General features: G+C 39.0%; 1 protein-coding gene across 1 annotated transcript in view; it reads right to left on the bottom strand.

Annotated features, from left to right (window-relative positions):
- The window catches only part of LOC136874297 (DDB1- and CUL4-associated factor 11), a 169,078-nt gene extending 148,528 nt beyond the window's left edge, over positions 1-20,550 (bottom strand). Inside the window, exon 1 of the mRNA XM_067147937.2 lies at positions 20,279-20,550. Coding sequence (XP_067004038.1) covers positions 20,279-20,391 — 113 coding nt within the window. The 5' untranslated portion in view covers positions 20,392-20,550. The remainder of the gene's footprint in view (positions 1-20,278) is intronic.
- Between the last annotated feature and the right edge of the window lie 3,809 nt (positions 20,551-24,359).

The following is a 24,359-nucleotide window of genomic DNA, read 5'->3' as shown; positions in this document are numbered from 1 at the left end:
ATCAGATAAACTATCAGCATGCAATTCTAGAAATATTTCATCATCGTTCAAGCTGTCTTTGCTACGGCCCGCCATGCTGACACCTGACAAATCACTCAGTCACGCGGTACTGAGTGTTATGAAACCACACTTCCTGTGCCAAAAGCATTGCCAAGGAAAGAATATATCTATGTAAATTCCGATCAACAAAGAATTTAGTTTGTAAACAATATGAAATAATTCGATTAACAAACAGCGGAGAGGAAAAAATCGCACATGAATGAAGCAATGTGAGAAAACGTTAATTTACGTAGCCGGCTGCCCGCGCACCAATACGAAACTACGTTAATTAACGTAGCTCGTCATTAATGTGTTAAATGTATAACCAGCTTGTATGAATGTCAGAATGAATTAGGTTAGGATTTTTCTTTTCTTTTATTATTTAATTATTCTGTTTTATGAAGTTTATTTTAAATATATATGGTTAAGTGTAAGAGAGGGCCGTGAACCTTAACTTTGCCACAAATGAACAAAATAAATAAATAAATAAATAAATAAATAAATAAATAAATAAATTAATTAATTAATTTTAAACAAATGTAATCGTATTCAGTAGAATGAAGTCAGGTGATTTGGGATGCATTACATCGAAAGGACGTGTTAAGAGATAAAAATATAGAAGAAAGATCAAGACATGAACAGTGCAAATCAAAGCAGCATTAATAATAATAATAATAATAATAATAATAATAATAATAAGTAGATGTCTAAATGACCAGCGCAGCAACCTTTAGCTGTGTGTCGAGCTGATTAACTCAGACAATGCTGGCCTTCTGAACCCAGTTGGTGGGTTTGACCCTGGCTCAGTTTGGTGATATTTCAAGGTGTTCAGGTATGCAAGTCTCATGTCAGTGGATTTACTACTATGTAAAAGAACTCCTGTGGGACAAAATCACAGCACCTTGGCATCATTGAAAATTGAAGTAGTAATTAGTGGGACATAAAACCAGTATTATTATTATTATTATTATTATTATTATTATTATTATTAGTTCATAGAGTTCTGGTTTTGATTCTTGGATTTACACACACAGAGCAGCATACTGCCAACTACTGCAGAAACATGTCATTATTCAATACATCCCTCCACACACGGCTGGTGTCATGAATGGCATTCAGTCATAAAACCGGGTGAATTCCACTCCCTAGGTTTCAAAAACCTAAAAATGCCATGTTTGGATCAGAGCAGGAGTTGACTAAGGGAGATTGAGAGTGAGGAGGCTGGCAGAACTAAGTTGAAGAAATGACAGACTCGGCTAGGAACCCCTGATCCCCAGTTAATTTTATAAAGTTCAAAGCACCTGGGAAGTAACTCGCTTTAGTTGCTTCTTGCGTCAGGCAGGAGATACCATCGATGTAGTCTATCCTCCTACATAGGGAGCAAATGTAAATTAAAAGAATGGCTAGGCTTTGCAAGTGAATACTGTTGGGGGATCAGAGGACTACAAGTGTTGACCAAGGAAGGTCCAATAGATGAACATGGTGAAGATGGTAAAAGTATATGGAAATGATGCTAGACTCAGCTACACATTCCATGGTCTCAAGTTTAGAGTCTGGGATTAATTATTTTAATGGACTCTTATGACAGGCAGAAGATATCATGGAAATATCCTACACCTCCCCCAACAGACGTAGGTTTTGCTTGTTGCACAGCTACTCTCAGGAGGTAGTAAAAAAGTACAGCCATAAGTAGAAAATAAAATAAAATAGAATAACCCCTAAGAAACTAGAGTAGGAAGCAAAATTCACAAATTATAGCAGAATGAAACTGAAGGTATGTAATTAAAAGACAGGGGTATCTCTCTCTACACGTGAATTCCTCACTCAACTGCTGCATGTATAATATGTCTTCCAGTAGTATATGACTTTAATGTTCGCATATGTGTGTGTCCAACCCTTGTCCCTTTTCTCTACAGGGTTGTGTTTGAAGCGAGATGAATCATTGTAGCAAGTTTTTATGGCCTGACGTAAATTAGCTGATACGAATGACGTAATATATAATAATAGGAAGAAAGAGGGGTGAAACCCAGTGTTAGCACATAGCCTATTCATGGCGAATAGCATTAAGAGGTTTGCTCAAGGCTCAACCTCCTCATCCGGTGGACAAATCACCATCAACAGTGTCATTTGCCTTCACTCCATACGAAGACTGTCAGGCTTTTGGAATGCAATCTAGTGATTAGAAATTGTATATAATCACCTTTCCCAGCCTGCCGGCCAACATTCTGACTATGAAAATTTCTTCAACCAACAGGACTTGAACCATCAAATCACAGTGTCAGATCATATGGACTTGAAACCTTGAAGATCATAGACCCCAGATAGGCTAACTTTAATGTTAGTGTATGATGCAGAATTAATCCTTCTACATTTTTAATTCTTCTTATAACCAAATAAATGCTTTCCAGATTTACTGCAGTTATTTCATTATAACTGTAACCAGGGGTACACCTTCCCCAGCTAGTTAACTGCGTGCCTTTTTTAAGGCCATCTATGCAAACAAACTTGAACTTGTGAACTACAAGAAACTTTGGTCTTCAATTGTTAGGTGTCTCTACCATCGGTTTATCTGCTCTCTCTAGCAGGCTAAACTAATTATTTCATAAAGAAATGTTTATTTTCGAATTTCATAAACTGGTTCTGAGGACTGATATTTTAATGTTCCGAAGTTGTCAACACTTCAGCTGGTTCCTCCTTGATTGTAATCAACGTATCAAAAACTTGGAAATATTTTCTCTAGCCAATTAAAACCAGGGGTGTGTATTGGAATCCGGCCTATCAGTAAAGAGTTCTGGAAGCTTCCCCATGGGGTAGGCCCCTACTATAAAAGCAGGGCGTTTTAGAGCCGTATTGTCTAAATTGCTGCAGTGATTGTGAGTGCAGCATGTCCGAAGGACCTTGCACCAACACATCAAAAGGTTTGGCAATGCAAGGATGGGAAAGGATTGGAAGGACACCAGTCATGGCCTTAATTAAGGTACAGCCCCAGCATTTATCTGAAAATGGAACCACAGAAAACCATCTTCAGGACTGCTGATGGTGGGATTCGAACCCACTATCTCCATAGTGCAAGCTCATAGCTATGCGATCCTAACTTCTCAGCCAATTCACTGGATCAATGTGTGTACTCCAACGATGGTAGCATAGTAAGTGAAACTAAATCAGGGTGCTGCAAAGCTAATGCAGTGAGGTTGCGATCTGCAATATTCTGTAAGAAAGAAGTCAGGTCGTGGATAGAACTATCCTAACACCAGTTTGTTTTCAGATCGACTTTCCTGAACGGCAATGAAAGTTAGGTAAACTCTCAGGATATCTTATTCACTAGTTATCTTAGGAGATTAACACACTCAGGACCAAGCCCATATTTTGTAACTCTCTTCAGAAACCAGGCATTTTTAGTCATTAAAAAAATCCTCTTCTCTATCTACTCAACGGATCTTAACTTGTGATACACCATCTGAAAGGTGCTGTTTTCTACTATTTTATACTGCTTATTATATTAAAATATCCTGATTAGTGTACGAGAATTGCAGTGCTCTTTATCACTATAGAAACTTAAAAAAAAGAAGTAATTTCAACATATTTATTGCTCTGGTAATATAAAATACAGATTATTTCATTATGAAGCCTAGGTCTAAACTTTGAAAAAAGGTGTAATTTGAATGTTACAATTTAGGCCTACCGGTACTCTAAATTATTTACAATACATAACCTCCTCAGTCTTGAAGATGGGTTTGAATTTTATTTTTTTGTTTTTTATTCTTATTCTTGTGCTAAATAATTTGCATTACAATACAAAAACAATAAAAATGATCTTTGACCAAGTCTTCTGGAAATTTACTGTATCCTACAGGAGGCATTAGGTCTTAATCACTTAAAATCTGGTGTTCATACACAAATTTTTTATCATCACTGACATTTAGTGAGCTATTTTTACATAAAAACTGAGGGAGTAAACAGTCTAATAAGCACTTTTCTTAAAATTTAAAGCACTGTCTTTGTTTCTGCATTACAAAAATAGCCTTGGTGTATTGAATTTCATCTCTTAGCAGGGTTCACTTTACAACCTGGCATCACAAATACTCTTTGTGACTCAAAATTCATTCTCCTTGCATTTACAGTCTATGAAACAACTTGAAGAACTGCCTGTCTTCTTGCATAGACCTACAGAGATAGACTGCACAAGCTGAACATCTTATTCTTGCAGAGTTGGCTTTACAACCCAGCAATCTGCATCTATTTTTGGACGATGGTGTAAGGATCTCTGGAAGATGCAAGACGTTCTTCATCCTCAGGTGATAAAAAGGTAGTGGTGCCCTAACATTGCATCGCATTTTCTTTGGAGAAGGTCCACTGGGCTCATATTATGAGGTATCCTGTTCTTCAGCTGATTTATGTATTAAATAATCTGCCAATTTCATTCGAAAACCCAAGTAGTCGAATACCGGTACATCTTTCTTTGGAATTTTCAAGACAAGCTGGTGTCTTCTATATTCTATCCAACTTGGTGCTATCGCAAAATCAATAAAATGCATCATTCTGATCGTCCATTACCTAGTTCTTGCAAAAATTCTGTAGTAACTAATTATTCTGTCCAAGAGGTCGACTCCTTCCATGAAAGCATTATAATTTTTCACACCAAGTGCATAATTTACTAGAATATATTCTTTATCCTTCTTCGTCCATCGACGGCAAACATCTTGCGGATCCTTGTCTTCAACAGAGGATGCTAATATTACTGGTTTGTTATCAAACCATTTTTAAATACATTTTTTGCTATTTGCTTTACGTCGCACCGACACAGATAGGTCTTATGGCGACGATGGAATGGGAAAGGCCTAGGAGTTGGAAGGAAGCGGCCGTGGCCTTAATTAAGGTACAGCCCCAGCATTTGCCTGGTGTGAAAATGGGAAACCACGGAAAACCATCTTCAGGGCTGCCGACAGTGGGGCTCGAACCCACGATCTCCCGGATGCAAGCTCACAGCCGCGCGCCTCTACACGCACGGCCAACTCGCCCGGTTTTTTAAAATACAAATTTGACCCTCATATCTCACTTTCTCATCAATAGAACCTCGACCAAGTCTTTTCAACTCTGCATCAGACTTGAAAGTGATGTTTGAAGGGATCTGTGACTTCTTCAGTGTTCCTGTTGCTTGACATTGAGCCTTGCAATGGAGAACATCTAATAATTGAACTGAGGTAAAATATCGATCCATGTACAAAGTACAACCAGGAGGCATATGTTTGACTAGTCTCACACCTACCTTTTCCACCAGTATCTAAACTGCTAATGACGGGATCATCATCTTCAGTGATTTTCTATTCAAGTCCTGCATAAACAAAAAATAAATCTAGCGGCAAACCATCCGGGGAAGTTGCTACAAAACATCTGTGACCACATGGGTTTGTCTTCCCTTTCACGTACTGTCTTGCAGGTGCATGGCCACAGAAAGGAATCATCAATGGCTACATTAGATCTTTCATTCAGAAAACATGCTGCTTCAATGTATTTCAAAAGAGGTCTCACTTTCCAAAATTAGCTTCAATGTATTTCAAAAGAGGTCTCACTTTCCAAAATTAGTCTTCAGCCTGTTCATTGTCAGAAATCACCAAATAATCACTTAATTTTAAATTTCTCCTAATCAAGAAGTATCTATCTCTTGACATGTTATCAGCAATTTCAGGAACTCTAGTTTTCCGGGCCCAGTACATACGGATCCTGGGATACTTCAGATAGGACATAACTATTGTAATTCCTACGAAAGTTGTTTCTGTTAAGCCTAAGTTCCTGCCAGCGTCTCTTACATATCTCTGATTTGTGTGTTGTGTTAGTGTTTTTATGAGATAATTTGGAATGTATTTATGGAAGTAATCCCGATATCAATGCTGTCTTCAAAACGAGGAGCTGAGGGTAGAGGATTGAATGCACCTGATGCCACATTTTTCCAAAAAGTTCTTCTCAATGAATTAGTATCCGTAGCTGGAAAAACAGATTCTGAAGGAGGAGGTGATTCTTTTGGAAATGTTAGTTTCCTTTGCAAGGTCCTGAGGGATGAAGTAGGAGAAGAGATTGCCAACAAAATAATTACATACCGGCACAAACTTTCGCTCCTTCCTTTCTCCTAGAAACCACCATATTCAAATAATTGACATCACGTAGTCAGTTCCTCCAGGTTGTCCAACACACACTGAGAAAATAGCACCAACTGTTGTTAATGTCACGCAGTGTTACCAAACTATTATATAATAATTCCTTGATGGTCTCCCATGAATTTCAAAAGTACATAGTTTCTTCCATAGGAGACATCAAGACTGAGGAGGATAACCTTCAAAACACATAAGTTCATATTTCACTATCCGAATCATTAGTGTCACCAGCATTAATTTCCTCATCCGTAAAGAGAATTTAGTGGCAACTACCAATGGCATGCTTCTCCGGTAATCTCTTGGCTCTTATTTGCCTCAAAGCTGCTCAGTAGCAGTCCTGTCCTCCTTCAGTACACTCCAAGCCCAAGTTCTTCTTTAAATGATATGTGACATCGTTCCCAGAGGGCTTTCCATTTTCCATGCCATTATTCTTTGTTGAACAAGGCTGTTCATATATGAAGGATGAAAGTGAAGAGATTGACATTTCCAACCAGAAGCGATATCAGACTCAGCCGGAATCCCATGGACCTCACAAGTTGTAAGCCCCTGACGGAAATGTTACATTCACCAACACATTGGCAACTAGTAATATTGTGCCCAGCACGCCACGATACAAAGCTTAAGGGCAGCTTCAGACATGTACTGCCAGGAAGCGGTGATGCCCTTTAAGAGGATGAGGAATATTATGAGTATATGCAGTAGAACTTGGTTAATATGAACATTTTAAATTCAAATTCGTGAATAATTTGAACCTTTCTTGCAATCCCAAGGCAATGTAAAAAATACAGTAAGTGTTCAGCTAGAATATTACAGTATATTGATTGATTCGCAGCAGAAGAAGTATGGCCTCAGCTATCATGTGTCGGCATTGATGCAATCTGGTTGTTTGCTAGTCAGTTTCAATGTTTTGTTTTACTCTAGGCCTACTAGACGTCAGAGTAAATCAAATCTCTCTTGGGTATCTATGGCAAGATTTAATTTTGTTGGATGAACACCAAATGTGTCACTAAGGACTGTTTATGTGCCAACATCGTACGACAAGGACCGTCGAATGGACTTCTTTCCACCCTTCATAAAACAGACTACCTCTGCTGGCCTTGAACTCACGATCTTGGGATCTGGATGCCAATACTCTACCACTAATTCACAAAGGGAGCTTTTCAAAAAATTATATCTAAGGATGATGGAACACTGACTGGGTGGAAGTCTGCTCATGAAGCCCAAACTCAGAACTCAACTTATACCTAATTGATTAAGAACAGTCATCAGATGAAAAGATACATTCAACTGGCTACCGACAGCTTGGAAGGTTGAGAATATCGGTCATTAATTGAAGGGGTTAAAGGTATAGTGGTGTAAGTCACTTTATCATCGTTTTTAGGAAATGAGCATAATGCGAAAGGTATTGTAGTTAATTCAGTAGACAAGTTTTTGTGATGGTATTGTTTTAGAGGTACTACGTAGGTCCAAACTTAGGGATTAGGCTTGATTTGAAATTTTTTTTGCTCAAAAGTTGTACCTCACGCACTAACCAAAGTCACTTGCACCACTGTGCCTTACCAAAGCCTGTGACATACACCACTGTATGACCTAAAACCAAAGACTTACACCACTATGGACATCAACAAAATGATGTAAAGTTGACTTGCACTTCTCAAACACATTTTTATTGAACATTACACAAAGTATAAGAATAATACAAACAATTTAATTTTTTATCACAAATGGAGTCTTAATGTTTTTAACATGGCAATACGGATTCAGTCTATTTCATCAGGATATGTGGTTTCCACAATTTCCAGAGGTCCAACATCTACAAGCTCCTCACCTTCTTCAATAGTGGTTCGCAGGGAAACGAAGAATTCATGTTTCACTGGTGGAATGTATGGCAGAAGATCAAGCATATCTTTCTTTTTAGCCTCGGTAACAGGCCTTCCCCTTGGGTACAAAACATCTTGAGAAACGTTGGCCAGAGAATGTCGCCTACCGGGCTTTGCTGCCTTTAGATTTACTTTAGAAAATGGGATATCCTCATTCACAGTTTCTTTGTAGAAGAGAGTGTAAGGTTGATCTTTCAAAATTCGTATCCATTGAATTTTCAACCAATTAACAGCAATGTTGTTCTCATTTTTCTTTCGTCGCGTGATACAACTTTCCAACTTTGCAACAGATTTGAAATCCTCTCGGCTCATTTTCGTCACCATGAATGGATTGTTCCTTCGGCACTTCATTATGATACTGTACCAGTCGTCTGCAGTATAAATGGACTTGTTCTTTGCGTACGATTCAATTGATCCAAATTCAGCGTCGTTGGGTAGAAAAGAGTGGCCACTTACCATAAATTTGTGATCGATAATTTCTGCATTGCTTTGAGGGCCCTGTATGTACTTCATGAGGTACAAGGAAAACTTAATATTACGGTTTTGGCCCGTGCATGCGTCACTGTACAACACTATGTGCCTAGCAGATGACGCTCTTGCTGCAAGATGTTTGACGATACAGGAACCAATCTCTTGAGACCCACGAGAAGCGATCGTTTCATCCCAGCAGAACATGAAGCCTAAACCTGTTCCAAGTTCATGGCAGCCAAGGTTATAACAATACATATTCCGCTTATAGTAAGCCACGGACGTCGTCAAAACAGGAAATGGCAAAGCCTTTTCGAGGTCGAATGTCAGACCATAGAAAGATTCGTCTTCCCGTGCTTTCACTTTGTCCCGATCTCTAGCCTCTCTCACCTTTTCGGCATTTCTGAGGTGTAATTCTTTTTCAGCCTTCAGCTTTGTAGATTCGTCTTCATCTTCACACACTTCAATCTTCTTGTCAAGCACATCGCATCTGGTGCACGTATCTTTAAGAGGCCGGTGGAAATGCAAGTTGAACTCATTGCTAAAGGTTCGACGGTAGATGGCTTCAGAAACAGGAATATCACCTTTTTCCGTGCACTTTTCTTTGTACAGTTCATACATTGTACGTACATTCATGTCAGGAGGAAGGTATTTCCTGTTAGGGTTCTCTGATCTACTGTAGTGCGATTGATACGATGGGAAAGATGCTATGTGGTCACGCACACCATTCATGGCAGCCTCCGGTGTTTTATTTTTGGGGGGATGGCGTCCTCGGCCATCACTTCCTGGTTGTTGACCCTCTCGTACTTTTTGTATTGCCCTTGTCATTCGCCCATCCGAAACTTGGAGTGTTTGTAAGAAAAAACGCTTGCACACAGTAACGCTATTGCCTCTGACTTGGAATCTGAAGCTGTTTGAAACAGACTTTGCATTTCTCGTTGAATTTCGTGGGCGTCTTACATTAGGTTTCTGTTGCACAATCAAACCACATAAAAATACGTTTTGTTCAGAAAAACTGCTTAGCTTCCAAAAGGTGTCGAAAATTTCTCGCCTCGCCACTTCAGGTACGTTCTCCACACACTTTTTCTTACATTTACAATCAAAGTTCTGATACAGTTTACCGGCCACTTCTTTTCCTCTAGAGGACACGTACGGGAGCCCTGAATTTCGTGCTCGCTTTCGCTTTTGAGCTTTACTTTCGTGTTTTTGTCTTTTCCTCGTTCTCGGGTGAGCGTTTTCTCGATTCTCAGAAGTTCCAGCAGTAGGAAATTCGCTGGAATGGTTGCGCTGGCGTCCGCCGTCTACCTCTTCATCTCCTTCTGATTCTGAAACAACAAACATCTTGTTACACTTACTACCGAAATAAAAAACTGCAGGGGAAGCTTCGATTCAGCATTCAAAATTACGTGAAAAACGATACTCAACACGACCATTTTCAATAATCACAGAAAATTCACTAAAAACATCACTCTTCATGCATTTTCCTCCATTTTTCCTTTCTTTTTTTCCGAACCGATTACAAAGGTGTATTATTCAGGGAATAGTAGACCAAAAGGACCTAAGGCATAATCTAATGTAAGTACTTGCTAAAAACGTTGCAACAAAATAGGTTAGTAGGTGAGTAACTGAGAGGTTAGAAGGTGAATAGTACTTACCATCATCTGTTTCTGATGTGTTTTCTCCTTGTTCACGCTCCCATTCATCACTGGACTCCAGCTCATCCAACGGATCACTTAAACTTATTTCAGAATCCATCGTTTCTTTGAGTATTCACGCATGCATTCAACACTCGATGAAAATCGCGGAACAATTACAACCACACTGGTGTAAGTCTGACTCACCCCACTTCAGTTATCAGCAAAACAGATGATCCATTACCAGTCTAACTTGTGCTGCCATCTAACGACGAAATGAGTGAAGCTCTGACTTACTCCACTTTTTCTATGAACAGTTTTTTATTTCTACATCGCCTTTCTGTGCCTAAGTCAATTTCTACCGAAAATTGACTTACACCACTTTGACTTTAACCCCTTCAATTGCGAATGGATTAAGCTGCAATGACTAGACTTTGCTACTGACACAAAACTATCAAGTACAATATACAAGTACAGTACAATGCTTGCAGCATAGTGTGCTGTGCCAGGATACCTGGTTTTGTATTTCAGTACAGCATCATGACCAACCTGGCTGACTAAAATTGTAAAGTGTACTGTGTTACTGAAATAGTTTAATTCCAAATCATGGTTAATTCAATTTTTTTCTGGACACTTAAGGTTTGAATTAACCACATTCTACTGTACTTAAAGAATGAGAAGGCAATGGCCTTCATGATATACCACCTGAAGTCTGAAGACTAGGAGTGGAATACACTGACCACTTTTCAATCAAATCATAATTTGGGAACAGCCTCCACATTTATGCACTACCAGCAGGACTGTATACAAATTTAGAAAGTGAAGGGAAAGTGAAGTGCACCAACCATAGCTGATCTGGCTCCTATGCCAAACTATACAGGTATTGAAGTCCTGAACAAGTGACTCAGAAGCATGTATTACGTGTTAAAAATATGATTGCACTTGGTTATGCCAAATACTACTGCTTGTTTATGTCCACTACTCTGTCATCCTGCTGTTCTCCCAACTCAGATTCAGTTTCAGAGTGGTTTATCAAGTGATGAAGTTCAGCGATGTATCAAGTACTTCCGAAAGTAAGGAGAAGGACAATGCTACTAATGCAGAAGAACTTTCTAAGGTTAGTATCAAAATGAGATTGTTGTATGACATCTAATACGGTAGTCTGCAATGTAAATAATATTTCTGTATCGATATATTTATATGAAGCTGCGAAGGCTTCACTGTAACAGTGTTTTAACATGTTATGCTAGGTAATACACGCCATATCAGTGAATTCCAAATCAGAATAATGAATGCAGTGACTTTGCAGATGTTTAGCGTGCCCTCGACTTTCATCAGAGTCGAGACTGCAGAGGACTACGTAAACATAATGAGAAACTACAGGCGGAAAAACCCCTTTGTTGTTCGCTAGATAGAAGACACGTCGTTCTTCAGTTCAGCAGAACTTGAAAAACTGATTGTGAATCGGGAAACAGATTTCCATGGTTGCAATATAAACTGGCTAAAACTAAAAGAAATCCAGTTCTTGAAATCACAACCGTTCAGTATGTACGTCAAAACTAAATTTGATGGTGAATATATGAAGTAAATCTAAATATGGTAAGACTGGGACGACCACAGGAAACTAGAGTTCCCTTTAATCAGCCATTAATACCTTTGTGGCCAAATGGAAAACCTATCTCTGAAGCCAAACTTGGAGACCTTAAGTCGCTGATGCACCTAATACTTGCAGATGCCAAATAATTTTACCAGAAATTTCAAGGAGATTATGACATCATGGACGGCATAAATGGATTCAATGGAGATCCTGATTTCGAGATTGAATGAACTGAGAGTAACAATATTACCCGTCCAGTATTTTATATGAATTTATGGGAGTAAATATTTTCTGTTCCTGTTCTGTTTGAATGAGATAAGTAATTAAAATTCTATACTTTCTTTCAGAATCGCTTTATTTTTCTTGGAATAAGGTAATCATAACCACATATACCGGAATCCATATCCTTTACTTAGTTTAAGGGTCTGCCATTCTGATGATGATAAAGATGACAATGCTTGTTTAAAGGGGCCTAACATCTAGGTCAACGTCCCCTAATGGTATGAAAAACTGCCATTCTACTTAGCAACTAATGTGTGTCTAAAGCAGAACAAAACTTACCCATAAGTTTGAAAATATCACATCAGTACTGTACTCTCAGAACATAATAGGTCTATCGTGAAGGAAAGTCCATAAAGAAATATACATTGCATTGTATAGACTACAATGGCTCACTTCTTACCATTTGTATTTGACTCAGGTCAGTTTAAATTCATCAAATCAATAATGGTTATAGCAATGACTTTAGGGAATAGCTCCCCTTCTAAAGATTCTCCATCTAAAACTTGAATAATGTGCCAGAGTTGTGGCGCGGCTCGCGATGGTTCAAGCACTTAGCGCAGTAGAAGATATAGGTTTTAATCACAACTGCAGTCGCATATTTGTTTGACGTCTTACTCGGTAGATACTCAACAGTAAGGGGTTACTGGTGTAGCATTGTCATGCATTATTCGCACGTGAGAAACACCTTAAATTGCATCAGTAGACAAAGCGCCATTTTTTCAAGAAAATCTATGAACTGTGAGTATAAAAATGTTGAAATATGGTGAGAAGGTACAATCTATTATCCTACAACACCAGGAATACCATGTTTAACAAAATTATGTTTGCTCGAATTTACACATAAACCTAACGTTAAACACGAATATCTCAAAACCAACTTTAGGCGCTTGGTCTAATGATGCATAACGGCATCCAATTATCGAGGAATAAGACTCATATCTCAGGCAGCAGAATATTTTAAAGGGTACTAGAGAAGGAAATGAGAAGAAAGGTGGAAGGACAATACAAGAAGAGCAATATGGCTTTCAGAATGGAAGATCAACACTTGACCCCATCTTCAGTATGAGGCAGTTAATGGAAATACACTGTGAATACAGTTGAGATATGTTGAAGACACTTCTCAATTTAACAAAAGGCTTGCCATAGTGTACCCAAAGCGAAGGTATGGAGAGTAATCCAGCCGAAAGGATTTGGAAAATAAATGATAGAATATGGGCAATGTATAAAAATTGTTGCAGCGGTGTTCTGATACATGTGGGGAGAACAGAGTGGTTTTGGAATGAAACTGGACCATGACAAGGAAGTATGCTGTCACCACTTTTATTCATAATGCATATGAATGAAATTATGGAGACAAAGGTAATTTTTACCATTTGCCTTATGTCACACCAACACAGATAGGTCTTATGGTGACGATGGGATAGGAAAGGATGTGAGTAGAAAGGAAGCAACCGTGGCCTTAATTAACCCTTAACCGGACGAGTTGGCCGTGCGCGTAGAGGCACGCGGCTGTGAGCTTGCATCCGGGAGACAGTAGGTTCGAATCCCACTATCAGCAGCCCTGAAAATGGTTTTCCGTGGTTTCCCATTTTGACACCAGGCAAATGCTGGGGCTGTACCTTAATTAAGGCCACGGCCGCTTCCTTCCAACTCCTAAGTCTTTCCTATCCCATCGTCGCCATAAGACCTATCTGTGTCGGTGCGACGTAAAGCCCCTAGCAAAAAAAATAAAATAAAAAAATTAACCCTTATAGGACAGCTGACGATATATCGTCAGTGACAATCCTTGCGAGAAAGACCAATTGGTCACGTTGGCTAAAAAAAATCAGCTGACGATATTTCGTCAATGGAATGAAAGGATATCTGTAGGCCAAATATTTTAACACATGAATATATGATGCTATATTAAGTGTCTTGAAGAACTTTTGGGACTGTTAGATTAAAGTTTGATTGAGTATGAGAGTCAAAGCACGAAATAAACACCAGCAAGTACAGTGCAGCACATCTAATGCAGAGCGCCGAGCTGCGCGTGCAGTCTGCTGTTGCTGTTTCAACATAAAACACGTGTGGCGGCAAGTAACAGTGCACTCTCCTCAGTGTTATCATTTGTTTCTTTCTTTCTTTCTTTCCTTATTTACGGTATCTCCTTTCCAGAAATCTGACAAATTATCTAACAAGTCATCGTCAGACTCCTTGTCGAGTTCTGCCTACAATTTGCAACTTGTCGTACGTTTACGAGAAATACTCATTATTTACGAAGGCGATGGCTGTATCACTCGAAACGGAAAACAACACTCAAAAGAATTATCCACTTGGAAAGCAGATACCGTAAATAAGGAAACAAACAAACGATAAAACTGAGAAGAGTGCACTAGGTTACTTGCTGCCTCATGTCATAAGATTATTATTATTATTATTAATAATAATAATAATCTTTAACCCTTATAGGACCGGCTGAAGAACTGTGTGTACCAAATGCCAAGAAGGATGCCATGGTGTGTGCATTGCAAAACATACTTGTAAATAAATTTTGTAAGTGTGGAAAACAACTGGAAACATTTTAAACCATTACTAGGTCAGTTTCAGTGTTATATTGTAGGTGTGCACTGGTGTTATTCAGAGGTTCTGGCTTTGTATCTACAAAGTGTACAGTAGGCAAACAATGTGTGCTTACTGCTGCGCTATTTTTTTTTTTTTGGACTTCTGATCAAGTTGACAATAACAATATTTTGTTAATTAATTACAATCCGAACCCACCAAAAAATTTATGGTAGTAAGGAAAATGAAGTATGGAACGTAAATAATACATTTGCCATAGATACATTCTGCTTAGTTTACAAGCTACAGCTATTTCATTTCAACATTTAAAAAACAGTTTTAGTGTATATATAAAATATAGTTTATTTTAAAAATATAAATTTTGTTCAAAGTGCCTCCGTTTACATGTCATAAGAAAAATGGTTGTTTTCTTAAGATTAAAAAAAATAAAAATAAATGAATCGTGAAGAAACCTTTATTACAGACTAAGTTATAGATTTCTGAAAGGAGATGTGAAAAATATGCCTCAAACGCCTTGGTCTTTTTCGCCATACCGCATGCTAAACAGCTGGTCTTCTTAGGCGCGCCATCCTTGAATATACCCGGTCCTAAGAGGTTAAGGTAAACCCCCAGCATTTGCCTGCTGTGAAAATGGGAAACTACGTAAAACCATCTTCAGGGCTGTCAACAGTGGGGTTCGAACCCACTACCTCCCAAATTCAAGCTGATAGCTAAGTGACAGAAACCCTGAAACAAAGGCAGAATACGGGAGCAGGGATCTGAAGGTATTGAATGCTGTTTGCAGATGACATTGTGGTGTGGGGAGCAAATGGAGAGTAAGCACAAATGCAACTCGACAAATTGCATGAGATTATTGAAAAGTTATGGAATGAAAATCAGTATGAAAAAAGAGTAAGACAATGATGCTGACTAGAGGAGAAAGGGAAGGGAATTATCAAAATAAAGGGACAAAACCATGCAATTGTGGAGAGCTTCAAGTACTTGAGAAACGAACAGGTGCAGGATGCAGGTATGTACATAAAGATCAGTAAAAGGATTGAACAGGGAAATGCATTCTACCACCAGAGTGTGGGAAACCTGGTGTGGAGGAAGGAAGTACCAATAAAGTGTGAAGAGGTAATGTGTAAGAGGCACTATGGCTCATTCCTGACATATGCAGTAGAGACCTGGACAATGACGAATAAACAGAAGAATAAAATCCAGGCCAGTGAAATGAATGTTTTAAAAAGTATGATAGGAAAAGAAAAGAAAGGATGGAGTAAGAAACGAGGACATCAGGAAGGAAAATGGAGCAGGAAAGCTTAACGACAGAATGGAGATTGATATAAACTGAGTTGGTTTGGACATACTAAGAGGATTGAAGAGGGAAGGATGTCAAAGCGGATAATGGAGACCCAGACTAATGTGGTTGAAAACAATCGAGAATAGTATAATTAGAAGAAACCTGGATTGGAACACAGTTAAGATGGAATAACAGTGTTTGGATAGGGGAAGATGGAAAGGTGCCATAAACATCGCAATCTGGCGTGAGCCAGACGAGGGAAACTGATAATAATAATAATAATAATAATAATAATAATAATAATGATGATGAATAAGGATGTAAAGGAGAGGGCACGTAAGTCTCTTGTACGAACCTTATTAGAGTATCAAGTCAACTCGTGTCCATGTCCTGAGCTGTGCAGCTCTTTTCTGAGGGCACACTCCTAATGGAGATGAGCTGCATGTACCATTTTAATCATGAATCATGAGACATTGATAGGTCTCCAAGCTCAGCCAACTCTGAGTAATCATAAAATCAAATCATTAAATGATCACTCCAATAATTGCAGGCGAAGGCTTACCTTAACCTGCAATACATTATGTACTTAGCAGGTTGCTAAGTGACCAACACTTCCATTAATATTCTGATATATTATGTGATATTACCAAGAGCTTAGGATTTCATTGAATTTCAACAGGTTCAGCCTAGTTAGAAATAAATTTCAACATACTTTGTCATCTTCAGGACATACATAATGAAGAGATGTTAAGTACAGAATAAAAATGATTAATCAGACACCACTGGGACCCAAACCCACAACCTTCTGATTTTCATTGGATGATTTAACAATCTGTAAGGTAACGGTCAAGGCCCAGAGTTTGATGATCTATTAAATGCCAATAAATGACCTATACAGTGACCTAAAAATAAAAAGTGCAAATAATGTCCCAAAATATTTACCCAAAACAGTAAATATATTTTTATTCTCCATTCTCCTTTAACTAATAATAGAGTGAATAGAATTAATGTGTCATCATCAATAATAACAACAATTAGATAAAGAAACACCACGGAGAAAAATATTTTGGTACTTATTTTTAAATGCAGTTCTTTCAAGCAAAATAACCAATAATCTACATGTAGTAATTATTGGAATATTACAGTATGCAATTTCTGCAATACACTGATATTCTGGATACCACACGTTTGCAGCAACCTGCTGAATAGTAAGTCTTATCTGCTGCCCTTTTCACTTCACATATTTCTCAGAAATGTAGGCGTATCTGACCATCTGTAAAAAAATATTCTTACTGAATTTGGAAATAATTTTCCTTCAATGGACAGCTTTAGATGGCTTTATCATCAGCATTCAAAAACACTTTGAAATGGATCACATAAATAAATAAAACTCACACTGTATAAAACAAAATTTGCAAGCATCTATAAACTACGAATGTTAGTACTCGGCCACTTCATCAACCTGACTGAAATGTGATGATGTCCCTACTACAGTGATAATACCTTCCGTTCCCATCATATGCCCATCCACATTACATAAAGCAGTATCTCATCGCTCTCTGCAGATGTGGATTTACAAAGAGTATGAATAACAGTTGTAGAAGAATATTTTACAGTTCTTGAACTGAGCTATAACCATTTGGGTATTCTCGTTTATTGAAAGCTTAAGTGATGATAAGGTACGCTGATTACCCAACGTAAATGTATAAAAACAACTTGGTAATAAAACAGAACAAAGAAATGCGAGTTAAAAACAAGAAATAAATTTAATGAATTGCTGAAAATGACTAAAGAATGAGGTGAAATTTAAAAAATTACCTTAATGTAAAAAAGGCTTAATAAATTTGTATTTCTGTATTCAGAGAGCCATGATCAGGATTTGTGTTAGCAATGTGTATGAGACACCAATTAAAAGGTCACAGCTATTAACTTTCCTGAACACCAGAATTTTTTATGGGGTAACACTACTGCAGTGTCTATGCTAATGAAATGAAATGTCGTATGGCTTTTAGTGCCAAGAGTGTCTGAAGACATGTTTGGCTCACCAGGTGCAGGTCATTTGATGTGACGTCCGTAGATGACCTGCGCGTCATAATGAGGATGAAATGATGAAGACGACGCATACACTCAGCCCCAGCCCCCGTGCTCGTGAAATTAATCAACGATGGTTAAAATTCCGGACCCTGCCGGGAATCGAACCCGGGACCCCTGTGAACAAAGGCCAGCACGCTAACTATTTAGCCATGGAGCCGGATATCCATGCTGATGATTAATCACAATTGGAGATATCCTATGAACACAACAGAACATAAATTCAGGTTAGAACTTTGATTATTTCTGATTAACAAAAATGTCATACTGGGGTTACTCTGTTACTTAAACCAATTTATCTCCCAAAGTTTATTGCTCTCAAGTGATCAAAACTTGTATGATTGAAATAAAAATAATTAAATATAAAGGTCCTTTCAAAAGATAGGTTAGAAATCCAATATGGTATGGATTGGACGATGTCAGAATTCAGTAAACAGAACAGCTGATGCATTAAGCTACATAACATAAACACTGCACATCAGCTATGTTCGAGAGCGGACAAAAAGTTGAATTACCTCTGTATGGCAAGCAAGGGCAAGACAGTGAGTGACAAGACCATTTGTTGCATGACAAGCAAAGGGGATCAAGGGGCACACACCCCTAGGATAGAGCTGCAAAGCGGCTTACAGGCCTTTAGTATCCCCTGGCTATCACCATCGGTCTGCTTAGGTTAGATCCTGTAAGTGACAAGACCATTGGTCAACAATTTCAAGCGGCCTCTTCTCTTAATTTGACTGAATATGGCAGCACTGAGGCCAGACATGATGCAACACACTAGCAAACTTGCCTCCATCACAGCCAGCAGCAACATTTGGCATATTTACACAATCTTGTTTTAAATCTCCTGTACGTTGTCCGACTCCATGGCTAAATGGTTAGCGTGCTGGCCTTTGGTCACAGGGGTCCCGGGTTCGATTCCCGGTAGGGTCGGGAATTTTAACCATCATTGGTCCATTTCTCTGGTATGGGGGCTGCGTGTATGTGTCGTCTTCATCATGACGAGCAGGTTGTCTACGGGAGTCAAATCGAAAGACCTGCGCCTGGCGAGCCGAACATGTCCTCGGACATTCCTGGCACTAAAAGCCATATGCCATTTCATTTTTTCCTTTAGGTTATCCTGTAGATAGGAACTTTTCTACAGGTGGGATGGTGGGTCCCTATTAAGCATACAGGGAGAATCTCTCTTTTCTGCTACTTCAGATATCTTTCCATTTCTGAAACACAGGTGCCTGCAATTGAATTGTTAAAATATTTTTTATCTGTCCCCAACACAATGTTTGCTTGAAAGAGCAAATACAGTATTAGTTTCAAAGTGTTAATTTTCAAGTAATTTTGTCCAAAAATATCAGCTACCATTCATCCATTCTGACCCCTTTTAGTGGTCAGAATTAACTTTAACCACGGTGGTTACAACCACATTAAAAACCTGGTTAAAACCACCTACTGGACAAAACTTGCCAAACCCTGCAGTATGGACTTATTTGTAATAAGGTTGTATTCAGGAGATGGTGGGTATGAGCCCTCTCAGTTGACAGCCCCAAAGATAGTATTCTATTGACTTCCTCTTAATAGACCTTTCCAGTCCCAGTGTTGTTGAAACCTTTTACCTAGGGCTACAAAAGTGGCCTTCAGTTCAGAGTTTGTATTCAACAGATGGTGGGTATGAGTCCATGTAAGCAGCCCTGAGGATGGTTTTCTTTGGTTTCAAAAATTTTACTTGTGTAGGCTTTTAGTTAAATGCTCTGGTCCGGAAACTGGGTTTGTGATCGTCTCGATACACATCCCAGGAACTACACACAACACTACAAACCACCACAGAAAACCGCGAAGGGAATCTAGCCGTAAAACTGGGCCAAATTCACACAAAGGGCCGACCAGTATGGCTTAGTGAACAAGCTGTCGGACTGAATTTAATCTACGTCACTAGGCATCAATTTTCAAAACGTACCACAGTTTTGATCATGACACGAATAGTACGCTATAGGTACCTCTTTGTTTGGCAACTGGTTCACATACAATGCCGTACGACCGCAAAAGCATAGGGCAATGACGTAATAAAGCGCACGTCAAATGCTTCAAAGTACAGGTTGTACCAACAAACAGTTTCATCTGCATCCATATTTTTACAATACGAGGAAGAACAGTTTCAGTTACTCCACAATAACGTCAAATTATCTCGGTACGAAATCTAAGACGTACAAAGCACATGACAATGAATTGTGCAACAGCAAACAGAGAATTACACAGCAAAAAATGAGGATGTATTAACGCTAATCCTTACTGTGACATATACGAACCTTCGTATGAGATACTGTAAAATAGTAGCTAAATCAGAATCTTGATCAGAACTATCATCGGACCGCGATCGCGAATCACTATCGTCCATCCTTCTCGATGTAGAGGTTCCCATGCAGGCAGTAATAGATAACAATTCACTGAAAGTTGTTAACTTCGCACTAACAAATCACCAACTGTGAGCTTATATAAACACGCTTTACAAACAACAGCCATGAGTTTGCAAACAAACAGCTGTAAACTACATTACTTCAAGTTTTACTACTTAAACCAAGTCGTATCGTATTTCACAGAATAAATAGATGACATAAATGACGGAATTCCATCATACTCTTTGATCCATAGAGAAAATCTCGGAGATTGAAGCTTAAAATGATGATTATATGACGCTGCCAAGCTAAATTAAGCCGTGTCCTAAAGGTGAATTTACAACTAAAGTAAACTAAATACACAGTTCAATCAACAGCCGAAAACTACCAAACAGTTCATTCACCGGCTTCTTAATTCAGTGCTGCACTGCCATACCATGGATTCTAGAATATTAATTGTCTATGCATCAGTCTATGATTCAAGCATACATGTTCAAAACTCCAGATTGTGTAGTCATCGCCGCCTGTAAAGCTTGACTAATAACGCCTCGTTACTTCAGCTGGAACATCGTTCTCTACTATGACTGACATTTCCATTCTCCCTTCTCCACACAATATGTAAACGAGCGAAAACAGCATAGTTACTAGTTCGGACGCATGGAGCGCTGAGAAGCTGGTATTAGTCAACTTGATAAGACCACCTCAGTGATCAAAACAGAGTTCCGGTGTAATTTAATCCTGTATTTTCGGTATAATATGTCTATTCGTCCTAGTATTGCGTCTGTTTCTCTATTAATGGACTATTTGTTTTGTCTCACATACAGACCTGCATGTCCCAGGGCGTAATACTGATCCCTTTACATGTAAGTATCCGATGTTTTTTTTATTAAGGAGAGAGGAACTCATCTAAAAGAAGTTTGTTCTGACCTTAAAGATATTCGCTATCGGGGAGAAATCATATCCGGTCATGTAGGCAATTTTGAAATTTGGAAGTTTTGTGTACACTTGGATCAATCAATCAATACTGATCTGCCTTTAGAACGGTCGCCCAGGTGGCAGATTCCCTATCTGTTGTTTTCCTAGCCTTTTCTTAAACGATTTCAAAGAAATTTGATATTTATTGAACATCTCCGTTGGCAAGTTTTTCCATTCCCTAACTCCCCTTCCTATAAACGAATATTTTCCCCAATCTGTCCCCTTGAATTCCAACTTTCCGACTTTTAAAGACACCACTCAAACTTACTCGTCTACTAATGTCATTCCACGCCATCTTTCCGCGGACAGCTCCGAACATACCACTTCTACGATCAGCTCGTCTTCTTCCTCCCAAGTCTTCCCAGCCCAAACTTTGTAACATTTTGTAACGCTATTCTTTTATCGGAAATCACAAAGAACAAATCGAGCTACTTTTCTTTGGATTTTTCCAGTTCTCGAATCAAGCGATCTTGGTGAGGGTATCATACACTGGAACCATACTCTGGTTGGGATCTTACCAGAGACTTATATGTCATCTCCTTTACATCCTTACTACAACCCCTAAACGACCTCATACCTCTGTAGAGAGATCTGTACCTTTCATTTACAATCCCATTTATGTGATTACCTCAATGAAGATCTTTCCTTATATCAACACCTAGGTACTTACAGTGATCCCCATAAGGAACTTTCACCCCCATCAACACAGTAATTAAAACTGAGTGGACCTTTCCTATTTGTGAAACTCACAACCTGACTTTCAAACCCGTTTAATCATCATGCAATTGCCTGCTGTCCATCTCACAACATTATCGAGGTCATTTTGCAGTTGCTCACAAACTTGTAACTTATTTATTACTCTATACAGAATAACATCATCTGCAAAAAGCCTTATCTCTGATTCCATTTCTTTACTATATATATAAGAAAACATTAAGAGTAGGTAACTTTTAGGAACTCAAGACCATCTCAGCCTCTGCGCCAGCACTCACGTCAGCTCCCTCCGTGTGATCCCCCGGCAAAGCCACTGACCCTGGCAGCAAGGCCATGCGTGTGCGGAATTGCCACATCTGTTATGTTTCTTGTTTTGTATCCTTTACTGAAGGCTAATGTAAGAGCGAGCAGGCTAACCGTGCTACACACCCCAACTCTACGAGTGGGGATGAACTCTATTGAGTGTAAATAAAGTGGTCAGTTCTTACAATTCTTATTTACAGAATTGTTTCTACCTACTTACCTATTATTATTTATGAGCGTTTATTTTATCTTAATTAGCGCTCGAACTGTTCATGTTGGTGTAAGGAAGGGCATCCAGACGTAAATCTTCATGTTGGATAATTTTGTCAACGGAGTTTCTGTACAGTTTTTTATGTCGCACCGACACAGATAGGACTTATGGCGATAGGAAAGGCACAGAAAGAAGCGAACGTGGGGTCTCAGGTAAGGTAAAACCTCATCATTTGCCTGGTGTGAAAATGGGGAAAACTTATCTTCAGGGTTGGCGACAAGGGGGGTTCAAACTCCTGCTATCTCCCGGATGCAAATTCACAGCTGCGCGGTCGTAACCGCACGGCTAACACGCCCGGTTGTCAACGGAAAAAAGACAGTTAAAAAGTGAGAGGACGTGTATGCATGAAAGGAAGGAAGAATCATTATATTCAAGCTATTCTAATAATGTAGTACATCACATTGTTTTATTTACTTTTTGTTCAAAATACATTTCTAAATTCTTTCCTACAGGGTTCGCATTCCTTAATCATTGGATTCGCACCGTCAAAATCATCTCCACTATCTCCACGAGGATTGTAGTGGCGTTGGCAACGACGGCATGGGGCTACCTCGAGTAAAGCCTTTGTGTAGAATGGTAGTTTTTCCCCAAGCAAAATCTACGTCGTGAGCAGCATACTATGAGAGCATGGGCGCCCGCAAGGGAGGGCAAGGGGGGGTACTTGCCCCCCCCTGGAATTCTAAAGATGTTGATGTTCAATTGTTTAATATCATACTAGATTATTTCATAAACTGAAATTACTGACAGTCAGCTAGCATATGTTATAACTGGAAGTTTCTGTAAACAATTTAATGTTGCTGACGTTATATTGGTTTTTATATTTTATATTCAAGAAAATTGTTAATGTGCTCCCCCCCCTGGAAAAGATCCTGCGGGCGCCCATGTATGAGAGAAACCCAGATGGTAAATAATTAATTAGATGTTGTGGCATTCCAAGTAACCTACCGAAGCATCACTTACTAGTGAGGAATAGATAGTACGTAACGCATCAGGCTTGATGTTCGGTGTACATACTTCGCGTTTACAGCTGTGTTTGGTGATAGTTTCTGCGTTTTTTCTCCCGAAGCTCATTCTTCACTTGTTGACGATCCATAATCTTCAACATTTTCTAAACACACAGATGGCAACGGTGAGGATACTTTCCTATTTATTCACACACGTTTAATGGTAGATTACAATTGGCTTTACGTCACACCGACACAGACAGGTCTTATGGTGACGATAGGAGAGGAAAGGAGTAGGGAGTTTGAAGGATGCGCCCGTAGCCTTAAGGTAAACCCCCTGGCATTTGCCTGGTGTGAAAATAGGAAACCACAGAGAACTATTTTAGGGCTGGCAACAGTGTGGTTCGAACCTACTTTCTTCTGGATGTCCAACTAAAGGTGTGAGCGAATTCGCTTGTTATATATTAATGCTAGGTGTGAGATTATATTATTTAATATTAGCAGATTCGAGTTTGTGTGTACAAAAATGATCTAGTACACATATGTTTGAACAGAACGCCAGACAGTCAGTTCGTTTCGTCGCGAAAATCAAGCCAGGTGTTGAGCGAGCGACATTCTACCAACCCGTAAGAGGTCGACGCGAGTTAGTTGTGTGTAAAAAATCACCACTACACATCTGTGCGATCGCCAGACACACAGTTCGGTACGTCATGAAAGTGTTCTAGACAGGAAGCTGCAGACGAGTGTTTTACCAAGCCCGTAGAGGTCAACGTGTCGCAAGGAATGT

The sequence above is a fragment of the Anabrus simplex genome, chromosome 5 (assembly GCF_040414725.1).
Source record: "Anabrus simplex isolate iqAnaSimp1 chromosome 5, ASM4041472v1, whole genome shotgun sequence".
Lineage (NCBI taxonomy): Eukaryota > Metazoa > Arthropoda > Insecta > Orthoptera > Tettigoniidae > Anabrus > Anabrus simplex.
The sequence above is the reverse complement of the archived record's forward strand: the minus strand, read 5'-3'. Positions and strand labels throughout refer to the sequence as shown.